Genomic DNA, 13,858 nt, shown 5'->3' with positions numbered 1-13,858 from the left:
TAAATAAATATATAAATGAATATTTATTTATTTATAAATAAATATTTAAAACACTAGAAAAAATAAATCACGAGCACTGGAAAAAAATTATTCACCATGGGATTCATCCCAGAGGTCCAAACATAGTCCAGTAACAAGAGAGCAAAGAACACAGTTTAAAATGGGCAGTTCTGAAGAGAAGACAGCTGGTATACAAAGCACTAACATGAGTTACTACTCATCAGAGACATGTGATTCAAAAGCACGGCACACTATTCTTTTTATCCCTGTCAGAGTGGCCATCATCAAAAAGACAAAAGATAATTAGTGATGGTAAGGATGGTGGGAGCCAGTAACCCTTAACACTGTTACAGGGATGTAAATGCAGCCATCATGGAAAACAGTTTGGAGACTTCTCAAAATAATAAAAATAATCCAGCAATCCTACTACTAGGTACGTAGTCAAAGGACACGAAATCAGTGCGTCAAGGAAAGGTCTTTCTGCTTCCATCTTATTTTTGTAGTACTAGTCACAATAATCAGAAAGGCTCTTAATAAAAAATGTTCATTTTAATTGGAATAAATACTGAAAATGTAGTATCTATCCACACTCATATGTATAAATACTGTGGAATCTTGTTATTTGTGGCAACATGGATGAGTCTGGAGAATGTTATATTACGTGAAATAACCCAGACATAGAATGACAAATACTGGCATCATCTCATTTTCATGTAGAATGTAAAGGAGGTGATTTTATAGGGCAGAATAGAATGGTGGATCCCAGAGTCTTCAGGCACTGGGAAGAGATGGGAGGATATTAGTCATAAACACATAATTACACTTAGATAGGAAAACGGAAGAATTCACAGCTAAGAATATTTGGGCAGCACAAATATTCTTGAAGGTCTTGAAGGACTGAAAAACTGACACAAAATTAGGGTAGGTGGGAAAGAGGTGAGTTTGGGAAGAGTCGAGAGGATGGATATGATTAAAGCATGTTGTGTTTGATTCTCAAAGATTCTCGAAAAATAATAAAGAAATAAAACAGATCACAGACTGGGGAAATATTTTCAGCCATGTTAGAAAAAGATTTGTATCCAAAAATATATAAGATTATCATAATAACATTAGATGGATACTTTACTGAGGGGCAAATAAACACAAAGAGATGTTCAGCTGACCAGATGGCCCAGCAATTAATAGCATTTGTAGCTCTTGAAGAAGACCTAAGTTTAACATGGTGGTTAAAAACCTTCCGTAGCTCCAGTTGGTCAAACTATCCAGCGTCCATGGGACAGTTTTATTAGATGACAGACTGTTCTAGATCTCAAATCTAGTAGTCTCTTAATTGTACAGATCTGTAAGAACTCCAAACTGGTCACTATGTAAGAGCAGAGTTATTAAATGTAAATGATCCCTTATTTCAAAATAAAAATAAAGTTGTTGTATAAACCAAGGGATGGTTATTTAGTCTTCAAAAAGTGTAAATAGGTCACACTGGAAATTATCATACCAAATACATTCAGCCAGTCTCAGAAGGATGGGTGCTACATTTTTCTGTCATCGTGGGCCCAAGATTTCTATAGAGAGACATAAAATCCTGTGTATCTGGAGGGCATGAAAGTAGAAGTAAGACTGCCTAAGGGAAAGGTGGGAGGAAGGGAAGCAAAAAGGGGGGCGTAGCTGTGTGGATAATATGCTCCAAATTATTATCTGCTTTCATCGAGGTGGCCTTAATAAGTAACACAGTAGAACAGAATTAAAAAGTAAAAATTGTTATATGCAGTTCAAACTCCAAACTCCTTTACTCCACTCTGTAGCATCGCTCAATCTCCGTATGACTTTCCTGGGACTCAGTTAACACATGGGGAAATGAATGACAGGGTATATAGAGTGCATTTCCTACAGTGAGGAATAAATGAGTTAATACAGAAAGGGATTTAGAACAATGTGGAGACATGAGAATCCCACCTGCCTGTTGTAATCATGATGACTCTTGACTAAGGTTTTACATATACAGATACCAGTCTGCTTAAGAAGATCCCACTTTTGGCTTTTATGCTTTATGGTAATGTAAAAGTCATGTGCATTTCGTAGAAATACCTCAAATTCTGAATTTATTTCTTTTCCATTGTTATGATAGGTAAGATGAGCTCTTGTGAGGAAGGACAGTGAGATATTAATTAACAACAAGACAAAAACAATTGTGCTTCCAAACTACAGATAAACAAGAGAAGTAATTGCCAATGTTGTGCCTATAGTAACAGTAAAATTCAATCTTTCTAACAATGAAGAAAGAATTTAGAGAGTCTAAATTATAAATATAAGCTCCCTTTGAAAACAATCACCAACATAGGTTATTTTTTAAACAATCTCTGAGAGTATGTGCATACATATTTGTATGTAAGTATGTATGTATGTATGTATGTATGCACTTTTCTTAGAGTGTGGGGGAAGTCAGAGGACAGTCGTGGGCATCAGTCCTTGACTTCCACATTGCTTGAAACACCGCATACGCCTGAGACTGCGTAGGCCACGGAAGTGTCTGGGGAGTCTCCTGTCTCTGCTCACATCTCCATAGAGACACTGGGGTTACAGGTCATGCTACAAAGCTGAGCTTTACATGGCTCCTGGGGATCTGAACTCTGCTCCTCATGTCTGGGTAGGAAGTGCTTTCCTCATGGAGTCGTCTTTCAGTGAGACAAATAAAGGGTAAAGATACTGACACAATCTCTGTCACTTCTCACAGCTCTACAGCTTCTGCTGTGCAGGGTCTTTATCTCTTGGCTATCACTTCTGCTCTCTCTTCACCTTCCTGCACCTTCCTTTAGCAGGGAACACTATTACCCATAGCCACAGAAGTTCTTCTGCACAAGTCCCTGTCCCACTCTCCCAGGGCTCCTCTGCCTGCATATTTTATGGCACACAAGTAAAATGTCAGAACAATAATGAATGAACTGATGATAGTCTCTGGTGAATCTTGGATTGGGATGGCCTCTAGGACAAATAAAGATTCAAAACTACTAAGTTGGCTTTAGAAATCCAGGCTTTGAAGACAGAAAACTAAATTACAGGAAACAGAGGGGAGAATGATGAGGTGAAAGTTTCCCTGGGTTCGTGATGGTTTTTGCGGTTTTGTATTTAATGCTTCATTTCTAATAATGTGGCTGCGTTTTTGTTGTTGGTTTCTACAACTAAAAGAAATATCTTAACCAGGTGTGATGGTGCTGGTCTTTAATTCTCATCCTTGGAAGGCAGATGAAAGTACACGTTTGTGAGTTACAGGCCATCCGGAGTTAAATAGTGAGACTGTCTCAGAAAAGCAGATAAAAGAAAAGAAATTTAAAATGGGAAAATGAGACATGCTTTACTGGGGAGTGTGAAGGAAGGGCAATACAGAGGGGAAGAGGAAAAGGAAGGATAGATAAAGAAAAGGGCATGTTTTAAAAGCCATAGGAATCAAATTATTTTATATTTACCTAAAATTATATATACTATATAGAAGTGTATGTGCATACAACATGCATACACACAAATAGTTATTCTGTTTGGGGTGACAAAGCGTCCCCCATAAGCCATAGACTAACAAAAACTTTAGAACCAGGCTTAAGAAACTTCCTCTTGAACTTTTGTTATTCAGGGAAGTCCAAGTAACTCCTCAAACAATATAGGCCATTCCAGTTGCCCTTGCTTGTCTCTCAGACTCTATTTCTGAAGACACCACACATACGTTGGTAATGGAACTTGGCAGAATCAAACGGAATCTGATCCAAAGTTTCCTTCTTGAAGTCTAGCCTTCATAGGAAGGAGCTATGCAGACTGCTAAAAGAGAATGCCAATCAATAATCCTACTGAGTTGTGATGCCTACAAACCACAACAATGACCAGCACAGCAAGATATCCCTAGAGGCCTGTGGTCTCAGGGACAGTGACCACTGGAGACACCAGCAAAGATGAGGTCTGTTCTGTGACCGCCTCACACCAAATCCATGGTCCCAGCTCAACCTGTGGCCTCAGGAATAGCGGCCATTGGAGACTGCCAACAGAGGTAAAATCTGCCACGGCCCTCTGGCCACTAGTTCCTGGAAGCTTGCTAAGCCTGCAGTTCCAGGGACAGAAGCAACAAGAGACTACCAACAGAGGTGAGAGCTGCCCTTGAGCCCTCTGAGCACTAGTACCTGTGCACCAAATCAGCCTGTGGTCTCAGGAACAGCCATTGGAGACCACCAGCAAAGGAGAGATCTGTTCCATGACCTCAACGCACCAATTCCAGGGCACCAGCTGAGCCTGTGGTCTCAGGGACATCAGCCTCTGGAGACTGCCAGCAGATGTGAGGTCTGTCCCATGACCTCCACACACCAACTCCTGGGCAGTCAGCTCTGCCTGCAGTCCCAGGGACAGTGACTATTGGAGAGTGCCAACAGAGAGGAGGCAGACATCAGCAACTAACAAAGGTGACAGACGTCAGGACTACCAGGGACCTCCAAGCCTGCCAATACCAGGGACAGCTAGATGTGCAGAGGATAGTGTAAGAATATACTCAACAAAACCCAGGGCAATACAGCACCACCTGAACCAAACTGTCCTATGACAAACTATCCTCCTACAACAAACCCTGGATATCCTAACAAACCTGAAGCTCAGGAAAACAAACTTCAATCTAATCTCATAAAAATGATAGAGGCCTTTAAACAAGAAATGAATACCAGCAAAGGAGAGGTCTTAATTTCCCTCAAAGAAATTAAGGAAAATACAAACAGGTTGAAAAAAATGAATAAATCCCTTAAAGAAATACAGGAAAGTACAAGCAAACAGGAGAAGAAAATGAATAAAAGTGTTCAAGACCTAAAAGGGAAATAGAAGCAATAAAGAAAGCACAGTTGAGGCAATCCTGAAAATGTAAAACCTAGGAAAGGGGACAGGAACTACAGATGTGAGCATCACCAACAGACTACAGGAGATGGAAGAAAGAATCGCAGGCATAGAAGATATGATAAAAGAAATCAATACATCAGTCAAAGAAAATGCTAAATTTAAAAAGCTTCTAACATAAAACATCAAGGAAATTTGGGACATCATAAAAAGAGCAAACATAAAAATAGTAGGAAGAGAAGAAGGAGAAGATTCCCAGCTCCAAGGTCCAGAAAATATTTTCAACAAAATCATAGAAGAAAATTTCCCTAAACTAAAGAAAGAGATGCCTGTAAATATACAAAAAGGCTACAGAACACTAATTAGATTGGACCAAAAAAGAAAATCCTACTGCTGCGTAATAATAAAAACCCTAAATGTAAAAAACAAAGAAAAATATTAAAACCTACAAGAGATAAGGGCCAAGTAACATATAAAGGCAGACCTATTAGAATTACACCAGACTTCTCAACAGAGACTTTAAAAGCCAGAAGGGCCTGGACAGACATCCTGCATACCTTAAGAGACCACAGATGCCAACCTGTACTGTATCCAGCAAAACTTTCAATCAGCATTAATAGAGAAAACAAGATATTTCATGGCAAAACCAAATTTAAACAGTATCTTTCCACTAACCCAGGCTTATAGAGGATACTAGAATGAAAATGTCAACAGAACAAGGGTAACTATACTCAAGAGAACACAGAAAATAAATAATTTCACAGAAGCAAAAACAAAAGAGGGAAGCATACACACTCACACTACCACCACTGATACAAAATTATAGGAATCAATAATCATTGGACATTAATATCTCTCAACTCCAATGGACTCAATTTCCCCAATAAAAAGTCACAGGTTGACAGAGTGAATATGAAACGGGATCCATCAGTCTGCTGCCAACAAGAAACACACCTCAGCAACAAAGATAGACATTACCTCAGAGTAAAGAGGTGGAAAAAGGTATTCTAAGTAAACAGGCCCAAGAAACAAGCAAGAGTACCTATTCTAATATCTAACAAAATAGAATTTTAAGCAAAAGTAATCAAAAGAGATGTGGAAGTGCACTACTTACTCATCAAAGGAAAAATCCACCAAGATGTCTCAATTTTTAACATCTATGTCCCAAATGCAAGGGCACCCACATTCACAAAAGAAACATTACTAAAGCTTAAATCACACATTGACCCCCACACATAAATAGTGGGAGACTTTAACATCCCAATCCCACCAATGGACAAGTAATCAACAGAGAAACTAAACACACACACACATAAAAATAAAAATAAAACTAACAGACGTCATGAATCAAGTGGCCCTAACAGACACCTACAGAACACTTCACCCAAACCCAACACAAAAAAAGACACCTTCTCAGTACCACAAGGATCCTTCTACAAAACTGAGCATCTATTTGGTCACAAAGCAAGCCTCAACAGATACAAGAAGATTGAAATAAGCCCTTGTATCTTATCAGACCACCATGGAATAAAGCTGGAACTCAACAACATAAACAATAGAAACCCTATAAACTCATGGAAACTGAACTACTCTCTACTCAATGACCACTGGATCAGGGATGAAATAAAGAAAATAAATTATTCCATTAAAATGAAGACAAAACATACCCAAACTTATGGGATACAATGAAAGCAGTGCTAAGAGGAAAGTTCATAGCACTAAGCGCCTTCATAAAGAAGTTGGAGAATTTACATACTAGCAATTTAACAGCTCATCTGAAAGCTCTAGAACAAAAAAAAAAAAACACCCAAGAGGAGTAGATGGCAGGAAATAATCAAACTCAGGGCTGAAATCAGTAACTTATAAACAAAGAGAACAATAGAAAGAATGAACAAAACCAAGAGCTGGTTCTTTGAGAAAATCAACAAGATATACAAACCCTTGGCAAAATTAACTAAAAGGCAGAGGGAGAGTATCCAATTAACAAAATTAGAAATGAAAACGGGGGCATAACAACAGACACTGAGAAAAAAAAAACATTAGGTTGTACTTCAAAATCCTGTACGTCACAAAATTCGAAAATCTAAATAAAATGGGTGATTTTCTTGATAGATATCACTTAACAACCTTAAATAAATGTCAGGTAAACAGTTTAAATAGATCTGTAACCTGTAAAGAAAGAGAAGTAGTCATTAAAAGTCTCCCAAGCCAAAAAAACAGTGCAGGGCCAGATGGTTTTCATTGCAGGATGCTACCAACTTTCAAAAGAGCTAATACCAATACTCCTCAAACTGTTTCACAAAAGAAAAGCAGAAGGAACATTGCCAAACCCATTCTGTGAGGCCACAGTTACCCTGTTACCTAAACCACACAAAGACTCAACAAAAAAAGGAGAATTTCAGACCATATTCCTTATGAACATTGACACAAAAACACTCAACACTATACTTGCAAATATAATCCAGGAACATATCAAAAATATCATCCACCATGATCAAGTAGGCTTTATCCCAGGGATGCAAGGATGGTTCAACATGTGAAAGTCCATCTATGTAATCCACCATATAAACAAACTGAAAGAAAAAAAAATCTCATTAAACACTAAAATAGCTTTTGACAAAATCCAATACCCCATTCATGTGTAAAGTCATGGAGAGATAAGGAATACAAGGCACATACCTAAGCACAATAAAGGCAATATACAGCAAGCCAATAGTCAAGATCAAGTTAAATAGAGAGAAATTTAAAACAATCCCACTAAAATCAGGAACAAGACAAGGCTGCCCACTCTCTCTCTGTCTCTTCAACATAGTACTTGATGTTCTAGCTAGAGCAGTAAGACGACAAAAGATCAATGGAATATAAATCAGAAAGGAAGAAGTCAAAGTATCACTATTCACAGATGATATGATAGTATATATAAATGACCCCAAAAATTCTAACTAGGGAGCCCCTACGGCTGATAGACACCTTCAGCAAAGTGGCTGGATACAAAACTAACTAAAAAAAAAAAAAAATCAGTAGCCCTCCTGTATACAAGTGATAAATGAGCTGAGAAAAAAAAATTAGAGAAACAACACCCTTCACAATAGCTACGAACAATATAACCAAGCAAGTAAAAGACTTATATGAAAAAAAAAAAACTTCAAGTCTCTGAAGAAAGAAATTGAAGAAGATAACAGAAGATGGATAGATCTCCCATGCTCATGGGTTGGTAGTATTAACAGTAAAAATGTCCATCTTACCAAAAGCAATCTACAGATTCAACACAATTCCCACTAAAATACCAACACAATTTTCTTCATTTGAAAAGTGTATTATTATTAGTAGTAGTAGTATTAGTATTATTATTTACAGACCTTGAAAGAACAATTCTTAACTTCATATGGAAAAACAAACAAACAAACAAACAAAAAACAGAATGGCTAAAACAAACCTGTACAATAAAAAAGATTCTGGAGGTATCTCCATCCCTGATCTCAAGCTGTACTACAGAGCAACAGTAATAAAAACTGCATGGTACTGGCATAGAAACAGAATGGTGGGTCAGTGGAATCAAACTGAAGACATAAATAAATAAATCCACACATCTATGAATATTGATTTTTTTACAAAGAAGCCAAAACCATACAATGGAAAAAAGAAAGCATCTTCAACAAATGGTGCTGGTCTAAATGGATGTGTACATGTAGAAAAATGCAAATAGATCCATATTTCTCATCCTACACAGAACTCAAGTCCAAGTGTATCAAGGACCTTAACATAAAACCAGAGACACTATTTCTATTAGAAGAAAAAGTGTACCTTGAACTCTTGGCACAAGAAACAGCTTCCTGAACAGAACACCAACAGCTCTAAGATCAACAGTTAATGAATGGGACATCTTGAACCTGAAAAACTTCTGCAAAGCAAAGGGCAGTGTCAATAGAACAAAACAGCAGCCTATGGATTGGGAAAAATCCAATCCTACATCTGACAAAAGGCTAATATCCACAATATATAAAAAACTCAAGAAAGTTAATACCAACAAACCAAATGATACAATTAAAAATGGGTACAGAGATAAACAGAGAATTCTTTTTTTTTTTTTTGAAGGTAGAATGGGAATACTTTAATACTTTTTCTTTTTTTAATTTTTATTTTTTTATATTAATCACAGGTTATTTATTTTGTTTCCCAGCCATAGCCCCCTCCCTCATTCCCTTCCAATCACACCCTCTCTCCCTCATCTCCTCCCTGCCCCTTTCCAAGTCCACTGCTAGGGGAGGTCCTCTTTCCCTTCCTAGCTTATCAGGTATCTTCAGGACTGGCTGCAATGTCCTCCTCTGTGGCCTAGCAAGACTGTTCCTCCCTCGGCGGGAGGGGACATAAAGGAGCCAGTTGTTGAGTTCATGTCAGAAATGTAAATAGAGAATTCTTAACAGAGGAATATCAAATGGTGGAGAAACACCTAAAGAAATGCTCAGCATCATTAGTGATCAGTGAAATGCAAATCAAAATAGCTTTGAGATCCCATCGTATACTGATCAGAATGGCTAAGATCAAAAACTCCAGTGACACACGTGCTGGAGAGAATGTGAAGCAAGGGGAACACGCCTCCATTGCTGGTGGGAGTGAAAACTTGTACAACCACTTTCTAAATTATTCTGGAGGTTTCTCAGAAATTTGGAAATAGCTCTACATCAAGCCTAGTCATAACACTCCTGGGCATATATCCAAAAGTTGCTCTACCGTACAAAAAGGACATTTGAACAACTATGTTCATAGCAGCTTTATTTGTAATAGGCAGAACAATCCAGATGTCCCTCAACCAAAGAATGGATAAAGAAACTGTAGTACATTTACACAATGGAATAGTAACTACTCAGCTATTGAAAACAAGGAAATCTTGAAATTTTCAAGCAAATGGATGGAAGTAGAAAAATATCATCCTGAGTGAGGTAAGCCAGAAACAGAAAGACACACATGGTTTGTGCTCGCATAAGCAGATATTAGCCATATAGTATAGGAGAACCAGACTATAATTCACAAACCCAAAGAAGCTATGTAACAAGGAGGGCCCAAGAAGGGAGGGTGCATGAATGTCATTTAGAAGGGGAAGTAGAAAAGACAGAGGAAGTGCTTGGAGAGAGGATACAGGATAAAAGAGGGAGTATTGATTGAATTGAGGGTGGGGATCTGATGTGGAGAGAGTGAAAAGGTGGAGGAGGAGGACAGAGAGCATGCAGAGAGAAGAGAAGCCATGGCCTGGGGCTTCTCTGAAACAGGCTGGAGACCTACTGGCAGGGTAGGCTTCTGGGAGGATTTGGGGGTGAATTTAGCAGAGACCCCCTACTAGCAGGAGACAGGGAGACTGAAGAAGCCACAGTCTAACCAGACAGGACTTCAAGTAGAGGGAAGGGAATACCAACCCACCTACACTTGGACCCAAAATTTACTTTGCCTACAAGATGTGCAGGGAAAAAGATAGAGCAGAGATTGAGGGAATGTTCAACCAATGTCCAATGTCACAAGAGAGAACCAACCCTTAACATTACTAAGGACACTGCTATGCCTGCAAACAGGAGCCTAGCATAGCTGTCTTTTGAGATGCTCCACTCAGAAGCAGATCGAAACAGATGCTGAGACTCACAGCCAAACACTGGACAGAGCTTAGGATGTGGAAGAGTGGAAGAAAGGATAGAAAGACCAGGAGGGAACTGGATCTCTACAAGAAGACCAAGAGAGCCAACTAACCTGGGCCCAGGGGAGCTTATAGAGACTGAAACACCAACCAAGGACCGTGTATGGACTGGACTTAGGCCCCCTACTCATATGTCCATGAGGAACAGCTTGGTCTTCATGTGCGTTCCCTAATAAAGGGAGCAGACGGGGGAAGGGGAGTCCTGTCTCTGGTAAGGACTCTCCTGCAGGCCTTTTGATGACTTCCCCCTGGCTGGGCTGCCTGGCCAGGCCACCAGGGCAGAGAATGTGCACAGTCCTGATATGACTTGATGTGCTGGGCTGGGTATGTGGGGGTGAGGTTCCCCCTTTCTGAGTGGGGGCAATGCGGGGAAGAGGGAAGGATGGTGGGACCAGGAGTTGAGGACGTTGTAAAGTGAATAAATAAATAAAATTTTAAGAAGATACCCGTAGGGGTGCAAAAGTGGTACGTATATCTTGGTGGTAACGAGCAGAATAGTTGGACTAAAGACCCACACATTAGGGGGGAAATGATGCTTGCTCTTGTACACACAGCCAATTCACTTTAGCTGATGAAGCCATCTACTACTTTTCCAAACCACTATAATCTAATTACATTCTTAATCCTTATATACACAGATAAGCGAATCTCTCTGCTCTCATTAAAGAATCTTCTTTTTGCAACGAAGACTGTTACCAAAAGCCACCAGCTGTCAATACAGAGAAGACAACAGACCATGGGGTGCCTAGCCACAACAGATACACTTCAGCTGTAATCCCTGCACCCAAGGCTCAGGGAACACATGGGAATTGGGTGGAGGTAGATGGTAAGAGCTAGAGAGAACCAGGACATCTGCTGGGAGATCGAGTCTTCTATGTGGCAAGGAAGCAGCACCCATGAAATCTCAACTATATGGTTGCAGAAACGGGACCTGAAAAATAATGAGACCAGTCCACATGCCAAATTTTGAAAGGTGAACTATCATGGGCCCCACCGTTCCATGAAGAGATAAAGGCAATTATGGCTGCCAAGACAGGGAAAATAGTATCCTTCAGGGATGAGCACCTTACTTGGTTATCCAGGGCAACAGGGTCAACCCAAAAACATAGAAATACATATACAAGCAACACTGAACGGACTCATATTTGCGGGTTCTATTTTTTTTTTCAAATAAAAGATGGTATATTTTTTTTGAGTTAGAATTTATTTCGGTGATGAAACACTGTTACCAAAAAGCAAATTGAGGGTGGGGGTGGTGTTTATCTGGCTTGCTCTTTTATATCACTCACTATTCATTGTCTAAAGAAGTCAGGACAGGAACACAACAGACCATGGAAGGGTACTTAATAGCTTGCTCCCTATGGCTTGCTCAGCCTGCAACCCAAGATCCAAGACCACCAACCAGCAGTAGCCCCACCCCCAAGGAGAAGGGCCCTTCCACATCAATCACTATTTAAGAAAATGTCTTACAAGCTTGCCTACATCCCATCTTTTTGGAGGACCCATTTTCTTGATTAAAGCACCCTTCCTCAGATTGTTTTAGCTTGTGTCAAACTATCCAGCACAGTGAAAATATTGTGCATGTTAGTACAGTCAACTTGTAAGGTTGCCAGGTAAAATGCTCAGTTACATTTGAATTTCAGATAAACTGCAAATAATTACTAGCATGTCCACACAACTATATTGGACAATTACAACCCTCCAAATTGCAACATTCTCTCCATATGGAAACATTTCCTCTGGGGGGTAAGCCTTGGCTCACCAGTTTCAGTAGGTAAAGGAAAGGTACAAATGCAGAAGAGAAATGTGGAAGATTCTTGAGTGCCCCACCCAGCTGTTAAGGGAGTAAATAAGCAGTCGCTGGGAGAAGAGACTGACCAGGCATCCCAGGAGAGACAGGTGTCCTGACTGTGGGCTGCATGCAAGCTTGTAGAGGTTCTGGGAGTCACACCCATGTTAGGGTGGGCTTTCTGGTGACTCGGCTGCGTTTGAGTTACCCCTGTCTCTCATGAGTCACCCCTCACAACATGGTTAGCAAGCCTTGGGAACGCTCGTTGGTTCACCAGAATGGACCCTGGTGCAGTGGTTTCTTTAGTCCGTGGCTGGCTCCCTTTCCGGAGTGAGTAGACACGTGTGTTGCATCTCCCCAGGAAAAGTCTGTCACACAACACAGGTGACAAGGTTTAACTGATTGCATGAAGGCAATGCTGCTACATTTGGCACCACAGACCCATGATTACAAGAATTACCTCAGACCCCTCTTACCTGTGTTTACTGTGATGTTTTCTCTGGGAATATCAATTATCCAGACCAACTGATTCCTGAACTTGAAGAAAGAACAAATCAGAATACATGATTTTACACTGTTAATAGCAATACTTATTTTGGCATATTCTGCCCAATCTTTTAAAAATTAAAATTAGTCAAAAGTATCCAAATGCATGCGCCTATAGATAAAGGGTTTTCACTAGCAAATTTTCCCATATTACACTCACATGAGTGAAATGACATATATTCAAGCGTATTTTGCAGCATCATTTGTAACAGCAGATCAATGAAAATGTTACTAAGATATATAATTCTATATCTGCATGAGGGAACAGCCCAGGAAGCACAAAGTTGAATCATTTCTGACTTGATAAGTCAAAGTCGAGGCATGAGGCTGGTGAAGCATTTGGAAATTTAAGAAGGAAATCCCTGGAACAGGAGAGCAGTAAGAATGGGGATCTCTAAGATTTACATGGAAAAACATGTCTAAATCCGCCCGCTATAGCAGTACAGAGAACACCCCCAGAAAAGTTTTAAAGGAAAAAGCAGTGGAAGCCAGAAACAAACGAACAAACTGGCAGAGATAATAACCATCAGACAGTTTGTACTTTTTGGGTTTTTTGTTGTTATTGTTTAATTTTGTTTTATTTTTTTTAACTAAGAAAATTATTTGCCTTTTAGATTAATAGCAAAAGTAGGATTTTTTAGATGGACAAAAAAAAAATCCAGAGTTGACATACGTTAGGTTCAGTGTCCAGTTTTCAAGCAAACAAACAAAAAAGACAAAATAGAAAAATAAACAGGCAAATGTAATTGATGTTATGGGGGAAATGAAGACAATCAGCTGACTCAAATTTCAGTGACCAGGCAATGGGTGAACTGTTGTTATTACAAATCTGTGCATAGATGGAAGGAAATTGTCCTAAGGAGTGAATGCACAGATCATTCCAAACAGTAGGAAAAGTGTATAAACAAAACCAAATGCAAACAATAAGGCTATAAATATGATAACTGCAGTAGAGCACTTGCTAAATAGGATCAATAGGAGATTGA

The 13,858-nt window shown here is 39.4% G+C and overlaps 1 protein-coding gene across 1 annotated transcript in view; it reads right to left on the bottom strand.

The window, feature by feature from the left end:
• Catsperb (cation channel sperm associated auxiliary subunit beta) overlaps window positions 1-13,858 on the bottom strand; it is a 124,386-nt gene that overhangs the window by 95,547 nt on the left and 14,981 nt on the right. Inside the window, exon 4 of the mRNA XM_060388452.1 lies at window positions 12,803-12,863. Within this exon, the coding sequence (XP_060244435.1) occupies window positions 12,803-12,863 (61 nt within the window). The remainder of the gene's footprint in view (window positions 1-12,802; window positions 12,864-13,858) is intronic.

The sequence above is a fragment of the Meriones unguiculatus genome, chromosome 7 (assembly GCF_030254825.1).
Source record: "Meriones unguiculatus strain TT.TT164.6M chromosome 7, Bangor_MerUng_6.1, whole genome shotgun sequence".
NCBI classification, from domain to species: domain Eukaryota; kingdom Metazoa; phylum Chordata; class Mammalia; order Rodentia; family Muridae; genus Meriones; species Meriones unguiculatus.
The sequence above is the reverse complement of the archived record's forward strand: the minus strand, read 5'-3'. Positions and strand labels throughout refer to the sequence as shown.